The sequence below is a fragment of the Solanum dulcamara genome, chromosome 3, assembly GCF_947179165.1.
Source record: "Solanum dulcamara chromosome 3, daSolDulc1.2, whole genome shotgun sequence".
NCBI classification, from domain to species: Eukaryota; Viridiplantae; Streptophyta; class Magnoliopsida; order Solanales; family Solanaceae; genus Solanum; species Solanum dulcamara.
Window position 1 is genome coordinate 7,564,771 of NC_077239.1, and position 22,293 is coordinate 7,587,063.

A 22,293-nucleotide genomic window follows, 5' to 3' on the forward strand; every position below is an offset into this window, starting at 1 on the left:
TGGTGTCAGCAAATCACTCAAAGAGAGCAAAGTACGGTAAATTTATTTATGCAGAAGAAGAAGAAGTAGTTTAGAAAATTTTGTTCTGAAAAAATTGAGGAACAAGTATTTATAGTCACAAAGTACTATTTTTAAAAGATTGCAACCTTCGAGAACAATCACCTAAGAAATGACTATTTTTGAAAGTTTGCAACCTTTCAGAACCGTCATTCATAAATGGTGGAAATGCAACCTTTCAGAATCATCATTCATAAATGGTGGAAAATTTAAATAAATCTAAGAAAGAAACTGCACAAATTCAATTCGAAAATTGGATTGCGGATCCGAATCAGAACAGGGTTGCGAATCCAATTCAGAAAATGGATCATTCGTGTGGCTAATTTAATGATTAATTAAATAATTAAATAAATCTTTGTCCAAAAATAATATTCGGTTGATCATTTTCCAAAGCCAAATCTGTAGTTGTAGCCGTAGCCAAAGCTGAGCCGAACAACGACGACAACGCCGCGAGGGTGTCCCTCTTTCCAACCCTTTTAATAACAAGTAGAAATGTTTCCTTATTTAAACACTTGAAATTTTCTTAACACTATCAATGAGGCAGAAAGGCTTTTTACTAAAGCATAAGAAACACTTCATATTCCCTCCATTTTCCATTTATTCTTACTAGGGGTGTACATAGACCGGGTTGGTTCGGATTTTTTACAAACCAAACCAAACCATTTGTGTCGGATTATTAAATCTATAAACCAAACCAAACCAATAAAAGTCGGGTTTTTCGATATCAATTTTTCTCGGTTTTTTCGGGTTTTTTCGGGTTTTCGGGTTTTTTCGGGTTTCTCGGATTTTTCATAGTATCTAATAAAAAGCACAGAGCAGTGCTTCTTAAAAAGAGTTCAAGTCCAAAATATCAACATATAAGATGGAGGCAGAACATTGTTTGAAGTTTTAACTTTATAATATAACTTTATAAGATGTTTTTTTTTGTATATTATTTAGATGACCTTCTCAAGTCCAAATCTAAATGTAAGAAAGAAAACAAAAATTATGAAAAATTTTTAAAAAATATTTATAAATTACATTTTAATAAATATTTTTATGTATAACATAATTTAAAAGTAGTATATCTATAATCGGGTCGGTTTGGGTTCGGTTTGACTTTTTTTTAGTTAAAACCAAACCAACCCTATAATGGTCGGGTTTTTTTTCCAAACACCAAACCAAGTCAAACCAAACCACTAGTCGGTTTTTTTTTCCGGTTTGGTTCGGTTTGTCGGTTTGGTGCGGTTTATCGGTTTGCCCTGTACAGCCCTAATTCTTACCATACCAACAATCCCCCACATTAATGGGGAATGGCTATAACTATAGGAATGCACAGACGAGTGTGTACTTTACAGGCAAGTATTAATTACATTTGAATAAGTAGTTTTCCCTTTGAACTTTCTGTAGTGTCCATTTGTCGGATATACTCGAACAAACGATAGATTTGATACCTTTGAATCATCGAACCTTGGTGTATACCTAGACAACATATGTCACACAATCAACCCTTTACTATTTATGGTTCTTACGATTGTGTTCGTTTCAACCATAAACACCTCCTGATTTCATGAGAATATAAAGAATGGGCTTTTACTATCATTTTCTTATAACGTTGAATTTCAAAAAGTTAGAAGAATTTACTCTAAATAAAATATACATGAATTTTGTTAATAAGTTTATGGATCTAATTAAGTTTTGGTTTTAGGCCAACAATTTTACGGAATCCAGCCAACTCGTATAATTGTATAGAAGAAAAGAAAACAATATTAGATAGTACAAGGAATTAAGTAGTGGAACATACTTGGCTTCTCAGAAAAAATTACACTGTTAAAACTCTTGAATGTGAGAAAGTTGTTATACAAGTAGGTCATAATGGTTCCTCCCACTATAAAGGAGCCTCACAACCTTTCTGTTTTTCGAACCTTTACGGAACTCAGCTCCATATTCTGCAATAGGAATGAAACCAGAGCCCCTTCCTCCATGCTGCAATTTCATCGCCAAAATGAGAAACTCATAAGGAAACATTAAATTAAACATTATCGATGAACAAAAAAGAGAGGTTTAGGAGTACTGTCTAAGAGCTTAGATATTACTTACTAGCTAAGAAAACAAAGGTTTGACAACTTTCAACCATTAAGCAATTATAGTCTTATGGTCTAGGCTTGATCAATCGACTAGGTACCACGTCTTCAAGGTGAAAATAACCTTTTCAACCTCTTTTCCACATTATGCCAGGACTTGCTGCAAATGCAGTACCTATATATACGATTTTACAAGTCGGAAGCAAACACCATAGATAATATGTAACCAATCCCCACCAACAAGAGCACAGGAGTGCAAACTAAAGATGAACCTAGATCCCCAACCACTAAATCATGACAGGATAGAGTGGCAATGTACACATCAAAATGAACTGAAGATATGAGATATCTTCAGTCACTTTTTCTACTCAAAACTAAAAGGAACTTTTACTTCATTGGTGTTTCTTTCAAGCATTCATCATCCGTTAAATGTTATACAGGATGATACCTCAACACCATATTTGTATCAATGCCTTGTTTCCTGGGAAGATTGAATGCCTTCATATTCAATCTTAATTAATGTATGCTGACATATCTCACTCACTATTGCCAACAGAAGCTTCCAAAGTTGAATTGGTAAATTTCACTGACTTTTGCTGCCTTATTAATTTCTTTTAGAGAATTAGTAGATTAAATAGGAAAATAGAAATATCAGCAGGACAGTTGATTGAAGGAGAAATTGCAATGATTGTCTAGTGTACAAAAGAAGATGCTGGTGCAGATGGGTTGTCGTTAGCTAGCTTTGAGAGATCTAATGCAATAAGAATTCAGTTACACTGAACGTAATGAGCTTTACAGAGCCTACTTAGTTGTTGGCAAGGAGAAGAGGTATAAATGGACCACAATACCCAAAATACTTCAGTCAATGTTGTTAATGTGTTCGTTAATAGGATAGATATGCTTGATTTCCGAGCAAGGAGCCCTTGTTATGAGTGCTTCAGAAGTAAATTTTTTGAAGCAAAGAGAAGTACCTCCTGTTCTGGTATGTATACCATAATTGGCTGGCAGCACAACTTCGATAATACCTGATGAAGAAAGAAAGATGATCTATCAGCATAAGCGATGCAATGTAGTTAAATGGAACTAACAGGTAGTATGTAAGTGTCCCACTTGTGATGTGTGACAGAGAGTATTATGGATGCACTTCCTATAGAAACACCACCAGAAACCATCTCTTTCCCCTCATAAACTAGAAAGGAATTAGTGTGGACATGACAAGCAGTATAAAATTGAAGAAATGAAAAGAATGAGTAAACCAAAACAACCAATAGTCCTGAAAGAATGATCCAGAATCTCATAAAAATAAAACCTCCCTATGCAGCAACTAAACTCAGATTGATGATGGTTACATGGAAATAGAGGATAAAGATAGAAACGATTGGATATTCAAGATTAGAAGAATCAAGGCTAAAAATTTGCTTACCAGTAGCTCTGACTCTCCTCCCCAGAAATCAGACCGTCCAATTCGTTGGCAATATCTGATAAAATGAATCAAAGTACTGAGAAAGTATTTATATTCGACTACTAGTATTATCATAAGTACCTAAAATTGAGAGATGAAGTTTCATGTTCTTCAATGATTACAAAGCCTCACCGTCTCAAAGACTCCTCAACTGTAATGGCAACCAAGGCCTCTTCATATTTAAGAAGTTCCTTCTCATCATCACAAATAGCTTCCTTTACAGCCATCCTTAATTCATCTTTTACATAAGGGAAAACAGATTTTTCATCAACTTCAGGGAAATAATCACACAAAATGAGACAGAGGAGAACAGATAACTTGCCCTAGAGTATCAGGAGTAAAACTTTTGGAGATTGCTCAATACGTAGAAGCCATAGTTAGAGAGCTACTATGAGGTTTAACCTTGTTTGTATAATTAATGAGTAGTACCGAAATGATTGATGAAAATCTCTAGCAGACAAATATTACCTGCATCATCTCTTTCATCTTGAGGGTGAAGTTTCACGCCTTTGTTATAAGCCATCCCTTTTACCTGATTTATAAATAACACCAATTCCTAAGAGAAACAAACTATTGCCTCGAAGTTCCAAGGCACTAAAACGTTTTAGGAAAGAAAAGCATGACGTACAAATTGGGAATAATCACATTTATCCAATTTTTCCTTCATGACACTCCTATTTCAGATTTTTACCATATTTTAAAGAGAATTTAGAGCTCCTTCCGAAAGCTGATGATAAAGAGATCAATGAATTCTGAGAGTTCCCTCATGATTGATGGAATTGTTAACCTTCAATTCATCCTGATAAAAGGATATTGGCTTCAGATGAATTTGGTTTACATATGTAGGTCTTCTAAAAAAAATTATAGATAAAGTTAGGCTGACAACACAAGTCCATACCTCTCAGTTCTCACACTTTCAGGAACAAAGACCCCGTGGAAGGTTAAGATTGCATAGGTTTTTTTTTTTAAAGATAATTGTAAATGACATGCTATAAGCCAAACAAGATTATACTTCCTGACTATGCAAAGTAAGTAGTGAAGACCACTAATAGATGAAACGAATTGTTTTTTAGGAAGGATGACAGGCATAAATGCATGCTTCAGCATCTTAATTTTTCAACGGCAATGTGGCGGAAGCTATTCAGGGTCATTCACAACTCCTTATTCCTGCATGCCAACATTTGAAGAAATCAAATCAGGTTTTCTGGGGGTTTTGCTAGCAGAATGAAGGCAAACATTTGTTGCATTCTGCCTCATTAGCAATGATATTTTGTATTTGGCTAGAAAGATGGTTATTTTGCTCCTTTTTGGTATACGGAAAATGGTCCTATAAGGTGAAGCACACAAAGACCCTCTGCAGAGTAAGAGGGGCACCTTCAGTAAATGTCTTGTTTAGTTTGTGTCAGTTAGTTTAATTCCTACTCTTGTTAGCGAAGCAACTTTCCTCAAATTAGCATCTGTCTCCCTTTCAATCAATGAGGTAAAGTGTTCTATCAAAATCCATGATCATTAGGCTAAAAAAGGCGTCGAAAAGTTATAGCAACAAAGTTGTACAGTCAACAGAGTTACATGAAACTGATTTTCAGATCAGGGAAGGAAAATGCTTCATACCAGTGCACGAAACATGCAGCGCCCATCACCTGTTATTTTCTGTACTGAATAATGTTCTACTTTTTTTAAGGCTGGTGAAGCTCCACCTCTACAATAAAAAATTAGAAAAGTAACACACACAATCGTGAGATAAAACTAAGCACTTGATTCTAACAATTGGCACTGAATTTAGGTAATCCTCAAGCCCTTCAACTGCTTGTTGTTAAAGGTTAGAATACATGGATCTTTTATTTTCTCTGTGTACCAGTGTCCAACAGGTGTGATGTGAGTGCCCACCTGTGCGGATGCTTGATGGGGATTCTTCAAGATACCCTAAAAAATAGCAAAAACTGCAGATACCCATACTGGATACTTATACAGACACCCTATGTTGCTCGGATTCTTCAGAAATGTCGCTAGGTTCATGTCGGATCCTTCAAAAACAGTAATTTTTGAAGGATTTGACACGAGTGCGGCAACATGATTGGAGAGTCCAAGGAACGTAGCAGACACCTATATAATAAGTTTATTGGTATGACAGTCCATGTAACATAGATTGAAGGCAATTATGTCACAAGGAATAGCCCACAAACCATTTATATACAGCATAAAAAAATTTACTCTACATAATCAGATTTAATTCTGGGACCTCAAATTCACAAGTAAATGCAACAATGAAGAAATTAAGCAAATTGCATTTGCGGGAAATCAAATAAAACCATATGAGGCATCATTCAAGACAAAGCTTTTATCTTATTTGATAAACCTAGTGTACATGCCAATTTGAACGCACCTCAACTAATTTCATGAGGTATATGCTACCTCCCGAGCCGAAGCTAAGATTTCAAATTTATTGGTTCGTAATTTTACAATGATGATTTTAAGTAATAATAATTGAATTCTAAATTTAATATTTGTACATATTTAATGAATTTATTAACACAAATATATCTACCAGCGGGCTATTAGGGGTCGAAAACCTGTTCGACGTCAGAACCGATCTCCCTTGTCAAAGCTTAGTTATCCGTGAATGAGAACTCGTTTTAGAAATTTCTCCCCTTAAACTTCAGAACTTCTTGTTCTTCTAAAGTCATTCTTTCTGGCAGCTATCTAATACCGACGTTCTCCTGGCGCTCTCCCCCTTTATTCGCATCCTGCCTCTGTGGGCACACACCGTCCTCCCCTGGTGGCACACCTCGATTAATTTCATGGAATACCAGCTACTTGTTGGGCTATGACCCATGTTCCAGCCAAAGGCCCATGGTCTAATCCTATTTGTAAAAGGATTTGAATAATTCTCCTAATTTGATTTCCAATTCTATTTGGAAAAGGATTGGAATAATTCTCCTAATTTGGTTTCCAATTCTATTTGGAAAAGAATTGGAATTATAATCCTAATTGGAGTTGGTTTTGGCTTTAGGAAAAAGTACCACTCTATAAATAGGATGATTTGAGAGAATTATGGAATTGCTCATTGGTAGTGTCTTTGAAAGACATTAGGCACATAAGAGAGGTTTTTGAGAGAGCTTTCAACAAGAGGGAAGAGAGAAGAAAAGAGTGTTTTCCGCAAGAGTTTTGCCTCTCCGATCAGCAACCTTCAAACTACGTTTGCCGATTCATTAACCGTTGGATCGGGCTGAAATTTTTACTGAGTGTTCCTAACATCTTAGTGTTTGATTTGAACGGTGGAGATCGGATTTGGAGGTCAGCAACATCCCAATTTAGGTCCCGAACAGTAGCTCTATTTTGGGTGATTTTCTTTCTATTACTTTTGTTGTTATAGCTATTACTTCTCCTTACTTGGCAATTGTTGTGTAGCCATTTAAGAAAATATTTGTAACCCTCTTATTGTTATAGTGGAGCAATTCGGATTTTGAAGATCCCGTGGTTGTTACCTTCAATTTGAAAGGTTTTTCCACGTTAAATTTGGTGTTATTTATTTTCTCTGTTTTTGGGTTTCCGTCCTTCCGTCATAACAAGTGGTATCAGAGCTTTGGTTATCTATCAAGGATTTTTTGATGGAGGGTAATATGAGCAAGATGGTATGTTTAAATGGTAGTAACTACAACATATGGAAGAGCAAGATGAAAGATTTACTGTTCGTGAAAAAAGATGCATCTTCCCATTTTTTCTGCTCATAAACCCGAGAATGTGACAGATGAAAATTGGGATTTTGAGCACCAACAAGTATGTGGATATATAAGGCAATGGGTTGAAGATAATGTTCGCAACCATATTGTGAATGAGACACATGCTAGAACATTGTGGGAAAAGTTGGAGACGCTTTACGCTTCAAAAACTGGCAATAACAAGTTATTTTTGCTAAAGCAATTGATGACCTTTAAATACAAGGAGGGTAGTCCTATTCTTGATCATATAAATGATTTTCAAGGTGTTCTTGATCAGTTGTCAGGAATGAGTGTCAATTTTGATGATGAAATACAAGGGCTTTGGCTTCTTAATACTCTACCAGATTCTTGGGTAACTCTTCGAGTTTCTTTAACAAATTTTGCTCCCGGTGGTAAGGTTACTATGGAATATGCAAAAAGCGGTGTGTTGAATGAAGAAGTCAGAAGAAGATCTCAAGGCACATCCTCACATTCAGACGTTCTCTTTACAGAAGATCGAGGGAGAGGTAAAACAAGAGGTTCGAGAAGTAGAGGTAGAAGTAGAAGCAAGTCAAGATCCAGGTATCGAAATGTTTCATGTCATCATTGTGGAAAGAAAGGACATATTAAAAGATTTTGCAATCAGTTGAAGCAAGAGCTTAGAGAAGGAAAGAAAGAAGAAAATAATGGAGATAATGTTGTTGCTGTTGTCCGAGATGACCTTCTATTTGCTTGTGATAAAAACGTCATCAATTTTGTATCTCAAGATACAAGTTGGATAGTAGATTCCGGAGCTACATCGCATGTCACACCGAGGAAAGACTTCTTTTCATCTTATACTCCTGTTAATTCCGGCGTGTTAAAGATGGGTAATGCTGGTGAGGTTAAGGTGCGTGGTGTTGGCACGGTTTGTTTAAAGACCAATCTTGGTACAACGTTAGTCCTTCAGAATGTCAAGCACGCTCCAGACATTCCTTTGAATTTGATCTCTGTAGGACAACTAGATGATGATGGCTACCATAATGACTTGTTCAATGGCCAATGGAAGCTCACCAAAGGCTCATTGATTGTAGCTCGCGGAAGAAAGCATTCAAATTTATACGTGACACAAGGATCAATTCTTGGGGACTCTATAAATTTGGTAGAAAGTGAGACTTTGTCAGAATTATGGCACAAGAGACTCAGTCATATGAGCGAGAGGGGGATCACATGTTTGGCTAAGAAGAATTTGCTTGCTGGTGTGAAACAAGCAAAGGTGAAAAGATGTGTTCATTGCTTAGCTGGGAAACAGAAAAGAGTTTCTTTTCATAGTCATCCTCCTTCAAGAAAGTCTGAACTACTGGAGCTAGTACACTCTGACCTTTGTGGTCCTTTTAAAGTAAAATCAAAAGGTGGTGCACTTTATTTTGCAACTTTTATTGATGATCATTCTCGCAAGTTGTGGGTATATCCTTTAAAATCCAAAGATCAAGTACTTGATGTGTTTAAGGAGTTTCAAGCCTTATCTGAGAGACAAACAGAAAAGAAATTAAAATGTATTCGCACTGACAATGGTGGTGAGTATATTGGTCCCTTTGATAACTACTGCAAAGCTCAAGGAATTCGTCATCAGAAGACTCCTCCCAAGACGCCTCAATTGAATGGCTTGGCAGAAAGGATGAATAGAACTCTTGTTGAGAGAGTTAGATGTGTGCTTTCGGAGGCTAAACTTCCAAATTCCTTTTGGGCGGAAGCGCTTAACACTGTTGCTTATGTTATCAATTTGTCTCCCACTGTTGCTTTGGATGGTGATGTTCCAAACAGAGTTTAGTTTGCAAAGGATGTCTCCTATGATCACTTAAAAGTCTTTGGGTGTAAAGCTTGTGTGCATGTTCCAAAAGATGAGAGATCAAAACTGGACGTTAAAATGAAGCAGTGCATCTTCATTGGTTATGGTCAAGATGAGTTTGGATATCGTTTTTATGATCCGATTGATAAGAAGCTTATCAGAAGTCGTGATGCTGTATTCTTTGAAGACCAAACAATTGAAGATATTAACAAGATTGAGAAAAAAAATTGTCAGATTGATGAAAGCTTCGTTGATGTTGATCTAGTTCCTAGTACTGACACATCTTTTGCACATGAAGGAATCCAAGATACAAATGTCGATGGGGATCAAGATCAGAATGATCATCAGAGTGTAGAACTTGAAGATGCTCCTAGTAATGATGTTATGATTGATCATCCACTAACTCATGTTCAAATGACTACTCCAGATGCTCCAGAAACCTCTTGTAGAAGATCTACTAGGGAGAAGCTAAAGTCAACACGTTATTCTCCTAATGAGTATATACTTTTGACTGACATGGGAGAACCTGAAGATTATGATGAAGTCATGCTAGATACTCATAGAAATAAGTGGATAGAAGCCATGGAAGATGAGATGAAGTCACTTCATGAGAATGGCACATATGAGTTAGTGGAGTTACCGAAAGGTAAGAAAGCTTTGACAAATAAATGGATCTTCAGAGTAAAGCAAGAGCAATATACATCTGCACCTAGATATAAAGCGAGGTTAGTTGTCAAAGGTTTTGGCCAGAGAAAAGGTGTTGACTTTGATGAAATTTTCTCTCCTGTTGTGAAAATGTCTTCTATTCGCATGGTTCTAGGCTTAGCTGCAAGTCTAGATTTAGAGGTTGAGCAGATGGATGTCAAGACTGCTTTTCTTCATGATGATTTAGAAGAAGAAATTTACATGGAGCAACCTGAAGGTTTCGTGGTTAAAGGAAAAGAAAACTATGTCTGCAAATTAAGAAAGAGCTTGTACGGCTTAAAACAAGCTCCAAGGCAGTGGTACTTAAAGTTTGAATCTGTCATCGAAAATCAAGGATACAAGAAAACTTCTTCAGATCATTGTGTATTCTTTCAAAAGTTCTCTGATGATGATTTTATTATCTTACTACTTTATGTGGATGATATGTTGATTGCTGGCAAAAATAAATCTAGAATTGTATTCCTTAAGAAGGAGTTGAGCAAATCATTTGCAATGAAGGACTTGGGGCCAGCAAAGAAAATTTTAGGCATACAAATTCATCGAGCCAGAAAGAAGAAGGAGTTATCATTATCCCAAAAGCAGTACATTGAGAAGGTACTCAAGAGATTCAATATGACAGAAGCAAAAGTGGTTAGTACTCCTCTTGCTAAACATTTTAAGTTGAGTACGATCCAGAGTCCATCTACTAATGAAGAGAAGAAGGAGATGTCATGTATTCCATACTCTTCTGCAGTTGGTAGTCTGATGTATGCTATGGTTTGCACTAGACCAGATATTGCACATGTTGTTGGTACTGTTAGCAGATTTCTTTCTAATCCTGGAAAAAAACACTGGAATGCAGTGAAATGGATACTAAGATATTTGAAGGGCACTTCAAATATGGAGTTGTGCTTTGGTAGTGGCAAGCCTGAACTTGTATGTTACACAGACTCTGATTTGGGAGGCAATCTTGACAATTCAAAATCCACTTCTGGTTATTTGATCACTTTTGCAGGGGGAGCTATTTTCTGGCAATCTAGACTACAGAAGTGCATAGCTCTATCCACCACAGAAGCTGAATACATTGCTATCACTGAAGGTGCCAAAGAATTACTTTGGATAAAGGAATTTATGAAAGATCTTGACTTTGAACAGTCAAGGTTCGTCCTATTTTGTGATAATCAGAGTGCTATTTATCTCACCAAGCACTCCACCTTTCATTGTAAGTCCAAGCATATTAGTAGAAAGTATCATTGGATTAGAATGGCCGTGGAAGAGAAATTATTTGAGGTTGAGAAGATACACACTCATGAAAATCCTTCAGATATGCTTACTAAAGTGGTAATCGCAGAAAAACAGGAGTTCTGTAGAACAGCGGCAGGCATGAAGCCCGTCAAGAGTTCCTCCACTTGAAGCCCATTTGGCCCCTTGGCTGGAGGGGGAGTTTGTTGGGCTATGACCCATGTTCCAGCCAAAGGCCCATGGTCTAATCCTATTTGTAAAAGGATTTGAATAATTCTCCTAATTTGGTTTCCAATTCTATTTGGAAAAGGATTGGAATAATTCTCCTAATTTGGTTTCCAATTCTATTTGGAAAAGAATTGGAATTATAATCCTAATTGGAGTTGGTTTTGGCTTTAGGAAAAAGTACCACTCTATAAATAGGATGATTTGAGAGAATTATGGAATTGCTCATTGGTAGTGTCTTTGAAAGACATTAGGCACATAAGAGAGGTTTTTGAGAGAGCTTTCAACAAGAGAGAAGAGAGAAGAAAAGAGTGTTTTCCGCAAGAGTTTTGCCTCTCCGATCAGCAACCTTCAAACTACGTTTGCCGATTCATTAACCGTTGGATCGGGCTGAAATTTTTACTGAGTGTTCCTAACATCTTAGTGTTTGATTTGAACGGTGGAGATCGGATTTGGAGGTCAGCAACATCCCAATTTAGGTCCCGAACAGTAGCTCTATTTTGGGTGATTTTCTTTCTATTACTTTTGTTGTTATAGCTATTACTTCTCCTTACTTGGCAATTGTTGTGTAGCCATTTAAGAAAATATTTGTAACCCTCTTATTATTATAGTGGAGCAATTCGGATTTTGAAGATTTGGTATTATTTATTTTCTCTGTTTTTGGGTTTCCGTCCTTCCGTCATAACACTACTTACCGGCTAACAATGATAAAGAAACAACCTAATGTTTTTGCCTCCACTGAAATTTAAACTTGAGACATCATCATTCTCAACTTACTTCAGCAAAAAAGGTACCAACAGAATTCAAGCTAGCAAATAAAAAAAAAAGGAGGAGGAACTTACAGTGAGGTTCCTATTCTGGCAAAAAATTGATGACCAGTGGCGCCAGAGAAAACGGCAAATGGGTTTCCTCTTTGATGAGATCTGTAACTGGAAGCAGAAACTGAAGCAACTGGAGAAGTAACCAGCTCAAACTGGGCGAATCCATGTCTCAGCTCATCAAGCACCATTTCTATACCCAAAAAAATTCAAAAAAAAAAAACATTATCAATCAATCAAACTTCACCTCAATCTCAAATTAATGGTTCAATTTAGGCCGAATTTTGTAACTGTAGGAGCTCAGTACCATTAGAGGGGATGGCCGCCATGTACTAGTTCAGTGCAAGGCTAAATGATTTATCCTCTTTTTTTTTTTTGGTAAACAAAAGGAAGAAAAGTAAAATAAAACTTTATCAAATCAGTTTGTTTATTTATGTAGAAAAAAGTGAAATTCAGAAATGCAGGTAAGACCGTGTAGAATAGAGTTTTGTGGTTGGATCTTTCCTCAAATTCGTATATAATGGGAGTTTTAATGTACCGAAATTTTTTTTATTTTTTTTACACTTTCGCTAAGGTCGAATGTTTAACTCCATCCCGGTTCAAGGAGAGTGGGGAATCTCAGAAAGTGTTGAACATCACCAACATTGACTTATCCCAATATTTAAGGAAGAAATTGACGATTTTAATATGTTTGAAAGAAAATGCTTTTAAATGTATTTGTTTTTTTTATAAAAAAAAAAAGATAAAGTGTCAAAATCACTCGTGAATTATCTTTTTTTTTAGTTTTATACTTAAATTATTGAGAGTGTGAGTTTTATCCCTAAATTATCACTTATTAAACTAATAAGTTTAAGTAATAAGCGATAATTTAGGTATAAAACTCACACTTCTAATGATTTAGATATGAAACTAAAAAAAAAAATACTCTCTCTATTCCTGTTTGCTTGTCAAATATTTTCTAATTTGATTTTCTTTTTTAATTGTCAATTTTGACAAATCAAGAATGGAAAACTTTTTTCATCCTATTATATCTTCAATTTATTAACATTGAGTTAATGTCTTTGAAAAATATAATAAATAAATATGTTTAAAACTCTATCAATTAATAGGGACAAAATGGTAAACTCACTATACCAATTATTATTTTCTTAATAAGTGTGTCAAGTCAAAATTTGACAAGTAAAAAAGGAACGGATGAAAGAGTTTAGATGTGTTTTTGACGTTTATCTCTTAAAAGCAAATAACAGTTTCTTTCACCACCCTAAAATACTATATTTCTCTTTAAAACTTGATCAAACACCTCACTTTTTTAAAATAAATACTTTTTGAAAGTGAAATAAATATTTTTGACCTTCTAAAAGTTTGATCAAACAAGCTAAGCTGACAAAAAACTTGAAAGAATCTTTTATATTTAGGTAAATTTGAAATTTTTAAGACTATAAATTTTATTTTTTTATATAGAATTACCTGATGATTTAAGAATATAACTTTTTTTTCTGTTTTTATTTATGGGTTTTGAATTTCATGATGAATATTGAAAGATTTTTTGGATCTTGGTTTGATTATTCTTGGTAATTTTTTTGTGTTTTGTTGATTCATTTCCTAATTAGTTAATTGATCTGCGAATTTGTGCGGAAGAAATACTATATATTTTCTAAAAGATGTCTTTTTCTTGTTTTGTATAGATGAGAAGATGAAAAGTATTAGGATTGTAGGTTGAAAAAATCAGTGTATTTATGTTTATAATTTGAGGTTAATATAGAGAAAGAGAAGTTGAGACCAGTGTTTTAAAAAGTGCGGATACAAAGTTAGGCATTTTATTTTATATGGGATGAGACACTGAGCGTAAGCGCCATGAATTTTTAATTTTAATTATTTATAAATTAATATAATAAAAAGATAAAATTACATAGAAATTTCAATAAAATATTAAAATAATTATATTGGGGCGAGGGGTTAAGCTAGCGTAAGCCCCGTGAATTTCATGCTATTAATAGAAACTCTTGCATTGCATCTCACTCCGTGAATCTTCAACAATGTCCTTCCCAACTTCTTGTTTGAATCTCCCCAGAATAATTAGTCCCTCCAATTCATATTATAATGTATTTAAAATTTTATGTATATTCATTTAAAAAGATATTTAATTACTTTAATCATAAAATATTAGTCTAAATTATTTTTTATTTCTCTCTTAAATGCCTCCATCAATTACCACTTCATTATTGGAGCAGGGTAAATTTGGAGAAAAGTAATTGATAATTTTATTTTTAAAATGTCAAATATTTTAGAACAAAATTTAATTTATGAAATATCAAATATTTAGGATGGAGATGATAACTTCAATTAAAAGATTATGTGTGTGTGTTGAGAGTATGGAATTTCTAATTTTTTCATATTCCATTGACTCCTACTATCCACCCTCTTGCTCACCCTCAAACCTCAGTTTGTATTCTTATAGTGTTTTGCTAGATTGCACATAAATTTTTTAAAGATTATATTTTCCTAATTATTTTTTAAACCCTAGAAAATAAATAAAAAATTTACTTATTTTTTAGAAAGATATTTTTTCATGGCTTCGTTGTGAAGACATCCTATAAGTTCATGCTTCTTTATTTCACCTATTCCATCAATAGATAGACACTCAAAAATCCGTTAACTCTCATGAAAATCCGAATTGATCAGTCCTCCCCGAAAAGATCAGAGGTTTGTCAAATACAAATGCCATACTTTGTATGCCTTTCAAACAGTACTAAAGAGACAATAAACCCTACCTAACAGGGACCTAAACTTAACAAACATAATTGACAACTAGCAAATTAAAAATATTAAAGGTGTTATTTTCAAATTCTTTTTTGTAATTTGTTGCTATTTATTACTTCCACTTTCATATTTAAGTCTTTTCATAAGAACATTAATTAAGTAGGGTTTAAAAGTTAGAGGGAAAAAATGTCGTCCCTGTTATAAGCAAGTGGATGTCTATAGGACCCATTATTATTGTAGATTAATAGCACTTTCACTGTAGATCAATAGTACTTTTATGGTAGAACAATAATACTTTTATTGTAACTCAATAGTATTTTTACTCTAGCTCAATAATATTTTTTTCAACAAATTTTACCTATAAAAGGCAACGCATTCTACAATATAAAAGAACACACAGAGAACAATACTACTCTACTTTTCTCTTTTTTGTCATATTATTTCTCTCTTTTTCTCTTCTTTTATTATACTTTCTTTCTTTGCTATCTATATATTATTATTATTATTATTATTATTATTATTATTATTATTATTATTATTTTATAATACGCTATCAGCACGAAGCTCTAATTTTCTTTGGATAAATTAACTTATATCTCATGTATTGAAGAAATTTAATTTTAGTTATTTTTGTTATTTTTAAATTAATTTCTATCTCAGTTTTTATCATGTCAAATTTATCAAAGCTTGAATTTGTGGCACTTGACATTATTGGAAAAAAATATTTGTCATAGATCCTTGATGCTGAAATTCACCTTGATGCTAAAGGTCTTTGTGATACTATTAAACAAGGAAATAAAGTATCAAGTCAAGATAAAGCGAAGGTCATGATTTTTCTTCATTACCATCTTCATGAAGGATTAAAAACTGAATATTTAACTGTAAAAGACTTTCTTGAATTATGGACTAATTTAAAGGATCGATATAACCACCTAAAACTTATGATTTTACCAAAAGCTCAATATGAGTGGATACACCTTTGATTTCAAGATTTTAAAATTGTATATGAGTATAATTCTGTTATTCACAAAGTAAGTTTCATATTAAAATTATATGGAGAAACTATCACTGATGATGACTTACTTGACAAAAATAAATTCACTTTTCACGCTTCAAATGTGTTGCTACAATAACAATATTGTGAAAAGGGATTTAAGAAATATTCTGAATTAATTATATGCCTACTTGTGGCTGAGCAAAATAATACTTTGCTGATGAAAAATCATGAAGCCCGTTCCACTGGGTTTGCTCCATTTCCTGAAGCAAATACTGTAGCAGCACAAAATCAGTCTGAATCAAGACAAAATAATTATCGTGCCGCGGCCATGGCCGTTGTCGTGGATGTGGGCGAGGAAGTGGTAGAGGACGAAACAATTATCGTCATCATGGTAGAAATAAATATGAGAACAATTAAATTTCTCAAAATAATCTTTCTAGAGGTAAAATCAATATTTGCCATCGATGTGGTATGAAAAGTCATTGGGCACGTGACTGTCGTACGTCCGATCATTTTGTGAGACTTTCTCAAGCCTCTCTCAAAACAAAAGATAATGATGTGGAGGTACACTTGAATTTTCAGAATGATGATAATGAAACAACTTCATCAAATAAATATGAAGATATTGAGGCAAATCTTGCTTATAAAGATGATGATTTTGAAGGCATCCCAAATATTACTCATTTGGAAGCTGAAGACTTCTATAAAAATATTGACTAAAGAACTGATCATCTAATTGGGGATAAAAAAATTTATTTCCCTATTATGTTTGCTACTATGTTGTCCTTCTTAAATGTTTTTCATATGGCATTATGTCTTTACTAATTTTTACATTTTTAGTGCATTTTCTTAAGGTTTCTTATGTTGTAAGTTTTTCACATTCTTATAATGTATTTTTTTTATGAAGAATATGAAAATTTTTTAGTCAACAGTTGGATCCAAAATCAATTATGATGATATGTATTTTATTGATAGTAACACAACATACACTATTTTAAGAAATAAGAAATATTTCTCTTATTTGATTATGAAAGAAGTTAATGTTAATACAATATTTGGTAGTACGAGATTAATTGAAGGATCCAGAAAAGCTAAATTTATACTATCGGAGGAAAAAAATTGATAATTAATCAAATATTATATTGTTGTAAGTCTCAAAAAAACTTATTAAGTTTAAAGACATTCGTCAAAATAGCTATCATATTGAGACTACAAATGATGAAAAGAATGAATGTCTTTATATTACTACAATGATCTCGGCCAAGAAGTTTATACTTGAAAAATTGCCCGTTCTTTCATCCGGCTTATACTTCATAAGTATTAGCATGGTTGAAACACATGTCATAGTAAACCAAACTCAAATGATTTTATCATCTGACATGACCGGTTGGTCCATCTCGATTCTAATATGATGCGCAAAATAATTGAGAGTTCACATGGGCACTCTTTGAAGGACCAAAAGATTCTTCAATTTAAAGAATTCTCGTGTGCTGCATGTTCTGTCACGCCCCGAGAGGGTACCCTAGGCATGGCCGGCACTCAGAAACCATCTCTGGCTTCTGAGAGAACCACTTGGTCTCATTACTCATTTGTTCATCAACGGAAGACTTAAGAATACTAATGTGGGCTTGTCATCATCAATATTAAAAGAAAAAAAAATGATAATTCTTAGAAGAAGTAGTTTCTAAGGAGAACTACTCGGATTACATCATCAAACTCTGTCTATGAAGCCTCTAATACTCTTAGATGGTGCCAATGACATGTCCATGGCTACCTCAAAAGAAACATCACACTCAACAATAATAAAAGGATAAGGAGTTCCTTCGAATACAAGAAGGACTCACCAAATAGCTGAAAAGAAATGATCTTCAACGATGCGCCTATTGAGGATCTCTAACACTTGTATCTGCATCATAAAACGATGCAGGTCGAATGACGTCAGTACGTGGAATGTACGAGTATGTAAAATGACAGGAAGGTAAGGACAGATATCAAGAAACTCCTCTCAAGAAAACTCAGCTCAGAACTCAACATCATCTCAACATCAATATGTAATGCAAGTTTAAAATATAATAATAAAAATAATAGTAATAAGCAATGCTTACTCAGTTGGGAGTTTCTCTAACCGACAACCATCACTTATGAGCTAGCGATGATACAACGAAGCGATGTCGTTGCCACATCCATCCAATACCTTGCCAGGGTAAAAGGATATCACCATATTGGATCCACTCATCAAAGTCCTCTTTTTGGGACTTAAGAGGCATAGCCTCCATCCTACGCTGGCTACGTAGTTCTGGGGTTTGAGTCAATTAAACTCTTACCCAACTTGGTGCTCAATACTACTCCCAAAATATGTGCTCATATTAAACTCATCATCTAGTCTCATTGGACTTTAATTTAAATCATCAAACTCATCTCATTTTATGTTCATAAATCATTATACTTCCAAAAACATCATTTACATCTCATCAAAACATCTTGCTCAAAATATCATTTGCTCAAATTCATTCAAACTCAACTCTTTTGCTCTTTCAAAACTCAATAAAATACATATATAGTATTAATTCATATAACTTTCTTTTTATCAATGAAAATAATAAAAAGCCAACATCTTTACTCAAAACATGTATAAAAATATTCATGAACATCAAATCAATTATGATTCATGGGAAAGTAGCCATGAATAATAATTCCAATAATATGAGAGATAACAATAATAATATTAATGCATAAATATATCAAACTCAATAGAAGAAGAATTAATTTATTTAGAATTTAAGATTTGGATAAAACTCAACTATAACTCAATTATAATTAATTTAAATATTGGGCGCATGGACGAACTCAATCCAATGCTATGAAAGCCTTACATACCTTAAATCGGAAGCTTTACTTCGAATTAGAACACTCTTGGACCCTAGCCTTTTCTTCTCGCCGGTTTGTTTTGTGTACTACCCGGAGTATAAGAATCACCAGAGTAATATTTTTATACTACTAAAACTAAAACTATATTTGAGAAGGAGTAAAGAAGTATATAGAGAGAAGAGTTGCTTAAGAAAGCTTGGTGAATAAAATGAGGAAATAAGGTGGGTATTTATAGGTGTAGAGGAGGGACCTAACAATAAATAAACATAATCATAAAGGATGATCTTGAAAATTCAATGGAGAATTTTGATGTCATGGATGATGTCAAATGGTTCTAGATCTTTCTATGGTAGGTGAGATGAAATCTCTTTTAACGGAATATTCGTTTTCGAAGCTGCGCTTGAATAAGATAAATTTCTTATTAGGATTTGGTGTCTTCATTAGAATTATAGATATAGAAGTCTAGTTTCAGTTAGTTCAACAATCATCTAATTTGGAGCATTCTACATCGAGATATGAATTTTATTCTACAAATACTCCATTCCGTCACAGCACTATGTCTTACAAAGATTAATTTATTTGATCTATTTAAACTCTGAATCTTAAGATATGTTCTTCATAAAAGTTGTAGGTAATGATGTTGTGGTTACTCAGAAATTTGAATCATCTAATATGGACTATTAGATAAAAAGTTATGCCCAAATTACTTTAGGCATGAGAGAACATGATCAAAATACTTTTAGAACATGATCAAAATACTTTTAGAACATGATCAAAATACTTTATAACATGATCAAAATACTTTAGGCATGAGAGATCATAATATTATCAAAATACTTTTAGTCATGAGAGAAATAATTATGATCAAAATACTTTAGTCATGAGAGAACATAATTATGATCAAAATACTTTAGGCATGAGAGATCATAATATGATAAAAATATTTTAGGCATGAGAGATCATAATATGATCAAAAATACTTTAGAAATGAGACAACATAATTATGATCAAAATACTTTAGAACCTTTTTATGTCTTCATATAAGGACCTTTGATAAGTCAATAATTTAATGCATTTAAGAGCCAACATAAACTAACATAAGATAGGTGATTAAACTTCAAATATTTAATAATCTATGCAATTGGAATCATGATATGAAAACCCATAAAGTTTAATGCTTGAATTAAATAGAAAACTTTGATAATTCATTTGGACTTCATAAATGAAAGGATCCATTAATTAATAACATTTTAGGGGGTGTTACATGTTCTCAAGGCAAATTGATTACTAAACCATCAGTAATCAAAGTGAGAATTGAATCCTCAGCATTTCTGGAACGTATACAAGGTGATATATATGGGTCATTCACCCATCATATGGGTCATTCACCCATCATATGGGTCATTTAAAATTTTATATGATTTTAATAGATGCATCTACAAGATGGTCACATATATGTTTATTATCAACTCGTAATATGATATTTGCGAGATTACTTGCTCAAATAATTAAGTTAAGAAGACAATTTCCATATTATGCAATAAAGATAATTCGTTTTGATAATACTGATGAGTTCACATCTCAGACATTTAATAATTATTGTTTGTCCACTGGAATAACAATTGAGCATCCGGTTGCTCATGTTCATACTCAAAATAGTCTGGTGGAATCATTGATTAAACGCCTTTAATTAATTGCTAGACCAATGCTTATGAGGATAAAACTTCTCATTTCACTATGGGGTCATGCTATTTTGCATGCAGCAAGTCTTGTGTGGATCAGACCCACTAGTTATCATAAAGTCTCTCCATTACAATTAGCTTTTGATCAGGAGCCGAACATTTTTCATTTTAGAATGTTTGAATGTGCGGTATGTGTTCCAATTTCTCCACCACAACGTACAAAGATGGGTCCCCATAGAAGGTTGGGGATATATGTTGGGTATGAATATCCTTCTATCATAAAATTTGGAATCTATGACTGGAGATTTATTTACTGTAGATTTGTTGATTGCCATTTTGATGAATCAGTATACCCAGCATTAGTGGGAGAAAATAAGCAGCTGAAAAAGGAAATAGATTGGAATGCATTATCACTATCTCATTTAAATCCTCGTACAAATAAATGTGAACTGAAAGTTTAAAAGATAATTCATTTATAAAATATTGTAAATAAATTATCACATCCATTCACTGACCTATTAAGAGTTACTAAATCTCATATTCTAATGTAATATGGAACCGAAATAATGTAATATGGAACCGAAATAAAATATTGTAATATGGAACCGAAATAAAATATTGTAATATGGAACCGAAATAATGTAATTGTCGACAATATTTTTGCTTATAATGTTGCCATTAAAATAATGCAATAAAATAAAGATCTTGAACCAAAATCTGTCGAGGAATGTAGACAGAGGAATGCTTGGCCAAAATGAAAAGATGCAATTCAAGTTGAATTAGCTCCACTTGAAAAACGCAAAGTTTTCAGACCTGAAGGTATAAATTAAGTGGAGTACAAATGGGTCTTTATGCGATAATAAAATGAGAAAAATAAAGTCGTAAGATACAAAGCATGAATTGTGGCACAAGAATTTTCACAAAGACCTGACATTGATTATACAGAGAATAATTCTCCTATGGTGGATGCAATCACTTTCAGGTATCTTATAAATCTTGAAGTTAATGAAAAACTTGACATGTATCTGATGGATGTCGTTACAACCTATTTATATGGCTCTCTAGACAACAATATTTTTATGAAAATTTCTGAAGGATTTAAAATGCCTGAAATATATAAAGATTCTCGGGAAACTTGTTCAATAAAAATTCAAAAATCCTTATACAAGTTGAAACAATCAGGGCGAATGTGGTACAACCGTCTTAGCGAATATTTGCTAAAAGAGGGATTTAAAAATGATCCAATTTGCCCTTATGTCTTTATGAAAAGGTCTGGATCTGAATTTGTCATAATAGCTGTATATGTTGATGATTTGAATATTATTGAAACTCTCGAAGAACTTTCAAAGACAGTAAAATGTCTGAAAAGGAAATTTGAAATGAAAGACCTCGGAAAGACAAAATTTTGTCTTGGCCTACAAATTGAACATTTTGCAAATGGGATATTTGTCCATCAATCAACATATACTGAAAATATTTTAAAAAGATTTTACAAGGATAAAGCACATCCACTGAGTACCCCAATGGTTGTGAGATCTCTTAATATTCATAAAGATCCATTTCAACCTCATGAAAATGATGAAGAGCTTATTGGTGTTGAAATACCATATCTTAGTGCAATTGGTGCATTAATGTATCTTGCCAATAATTCTAGGCCAGATATATCTTTCTCTGTAAGCTTGTTGGCAAGATTTAGTTTTTCTCCAACATGAAGACACTAAAATGGAATTAAGCATATATTCAAATACCTCTGAGGGACCATCAAATGAGATTATTTTACTCAAATGAATCCACGTCACAATTGATTAGTTATGCAGATGTAGGATATTTATCTGACCCCATAAAGATCGATCGCAGACAGACTACTTATTTACATATGATGGTACAACTATATCACGATGGTCAACAA

The 22,293-nt window shown here is 33.5% G+C and overlaps 1 protein-coding gene across 1 annotated transcript; it reads right to left on the reverse strand.

The window, feature by feature from the left end:
- Positions 1–1,822: 1,822 nt before the first annotated feature.
- Positions 1,823–12,598, reverse strand: LOC129882349 (OVARIAN TUMOR DOMAIN-containing deubiquitinating enzyme 3). Its single transcript, XM_055956601.1, has 8 exons — positions 12,385–12,598; positions 12,102–12,270; positions 5,194–5,281; positions 4,051–4,114; positions 3,715–3,820; positions 3,544–3,598; positions 3,092–3,145; positions 1,823–2,022 (listed from the first exon to the last, which is right to left on the reverse strand). Exons 1-8 carry the CDS (start codon positions 12,404–12,406, stop codon positions 1,894–1,896), a joined length of 687 nt encoding a protein of 228 aa, XP_055812576.1. The 5' UTR covers positions 12,407–12,598; the 3' UTR covers positions 1,823–1,893.
- Between the last annotated feature and the right edge of the window lie 9,695 nt (positions 12,599–22,293).

Bases quoted from the DNA above. Each gene is read 5' to 3' on its own strand.
- LOC129882349 (XM_055956601.1), bottom strand. From the start codon at position 12,406: ATGGCGGCCATCCCCTCTAATG. The intron at 3,599-3,714 runs GTGAGGCTTTGT...TCATTTTATCAG, and splicing joins GTTGAGGAGTCTTTGAGACG to ATATTGCCAACGAATTGGAC. The intron at 2,023-3,091 runs GTACTTCTCTTT...ATGAAATTGCAG, and splicing joins TATACATACCAGAACAGGAG to CATGGAGGAAGGGGCTCTGG.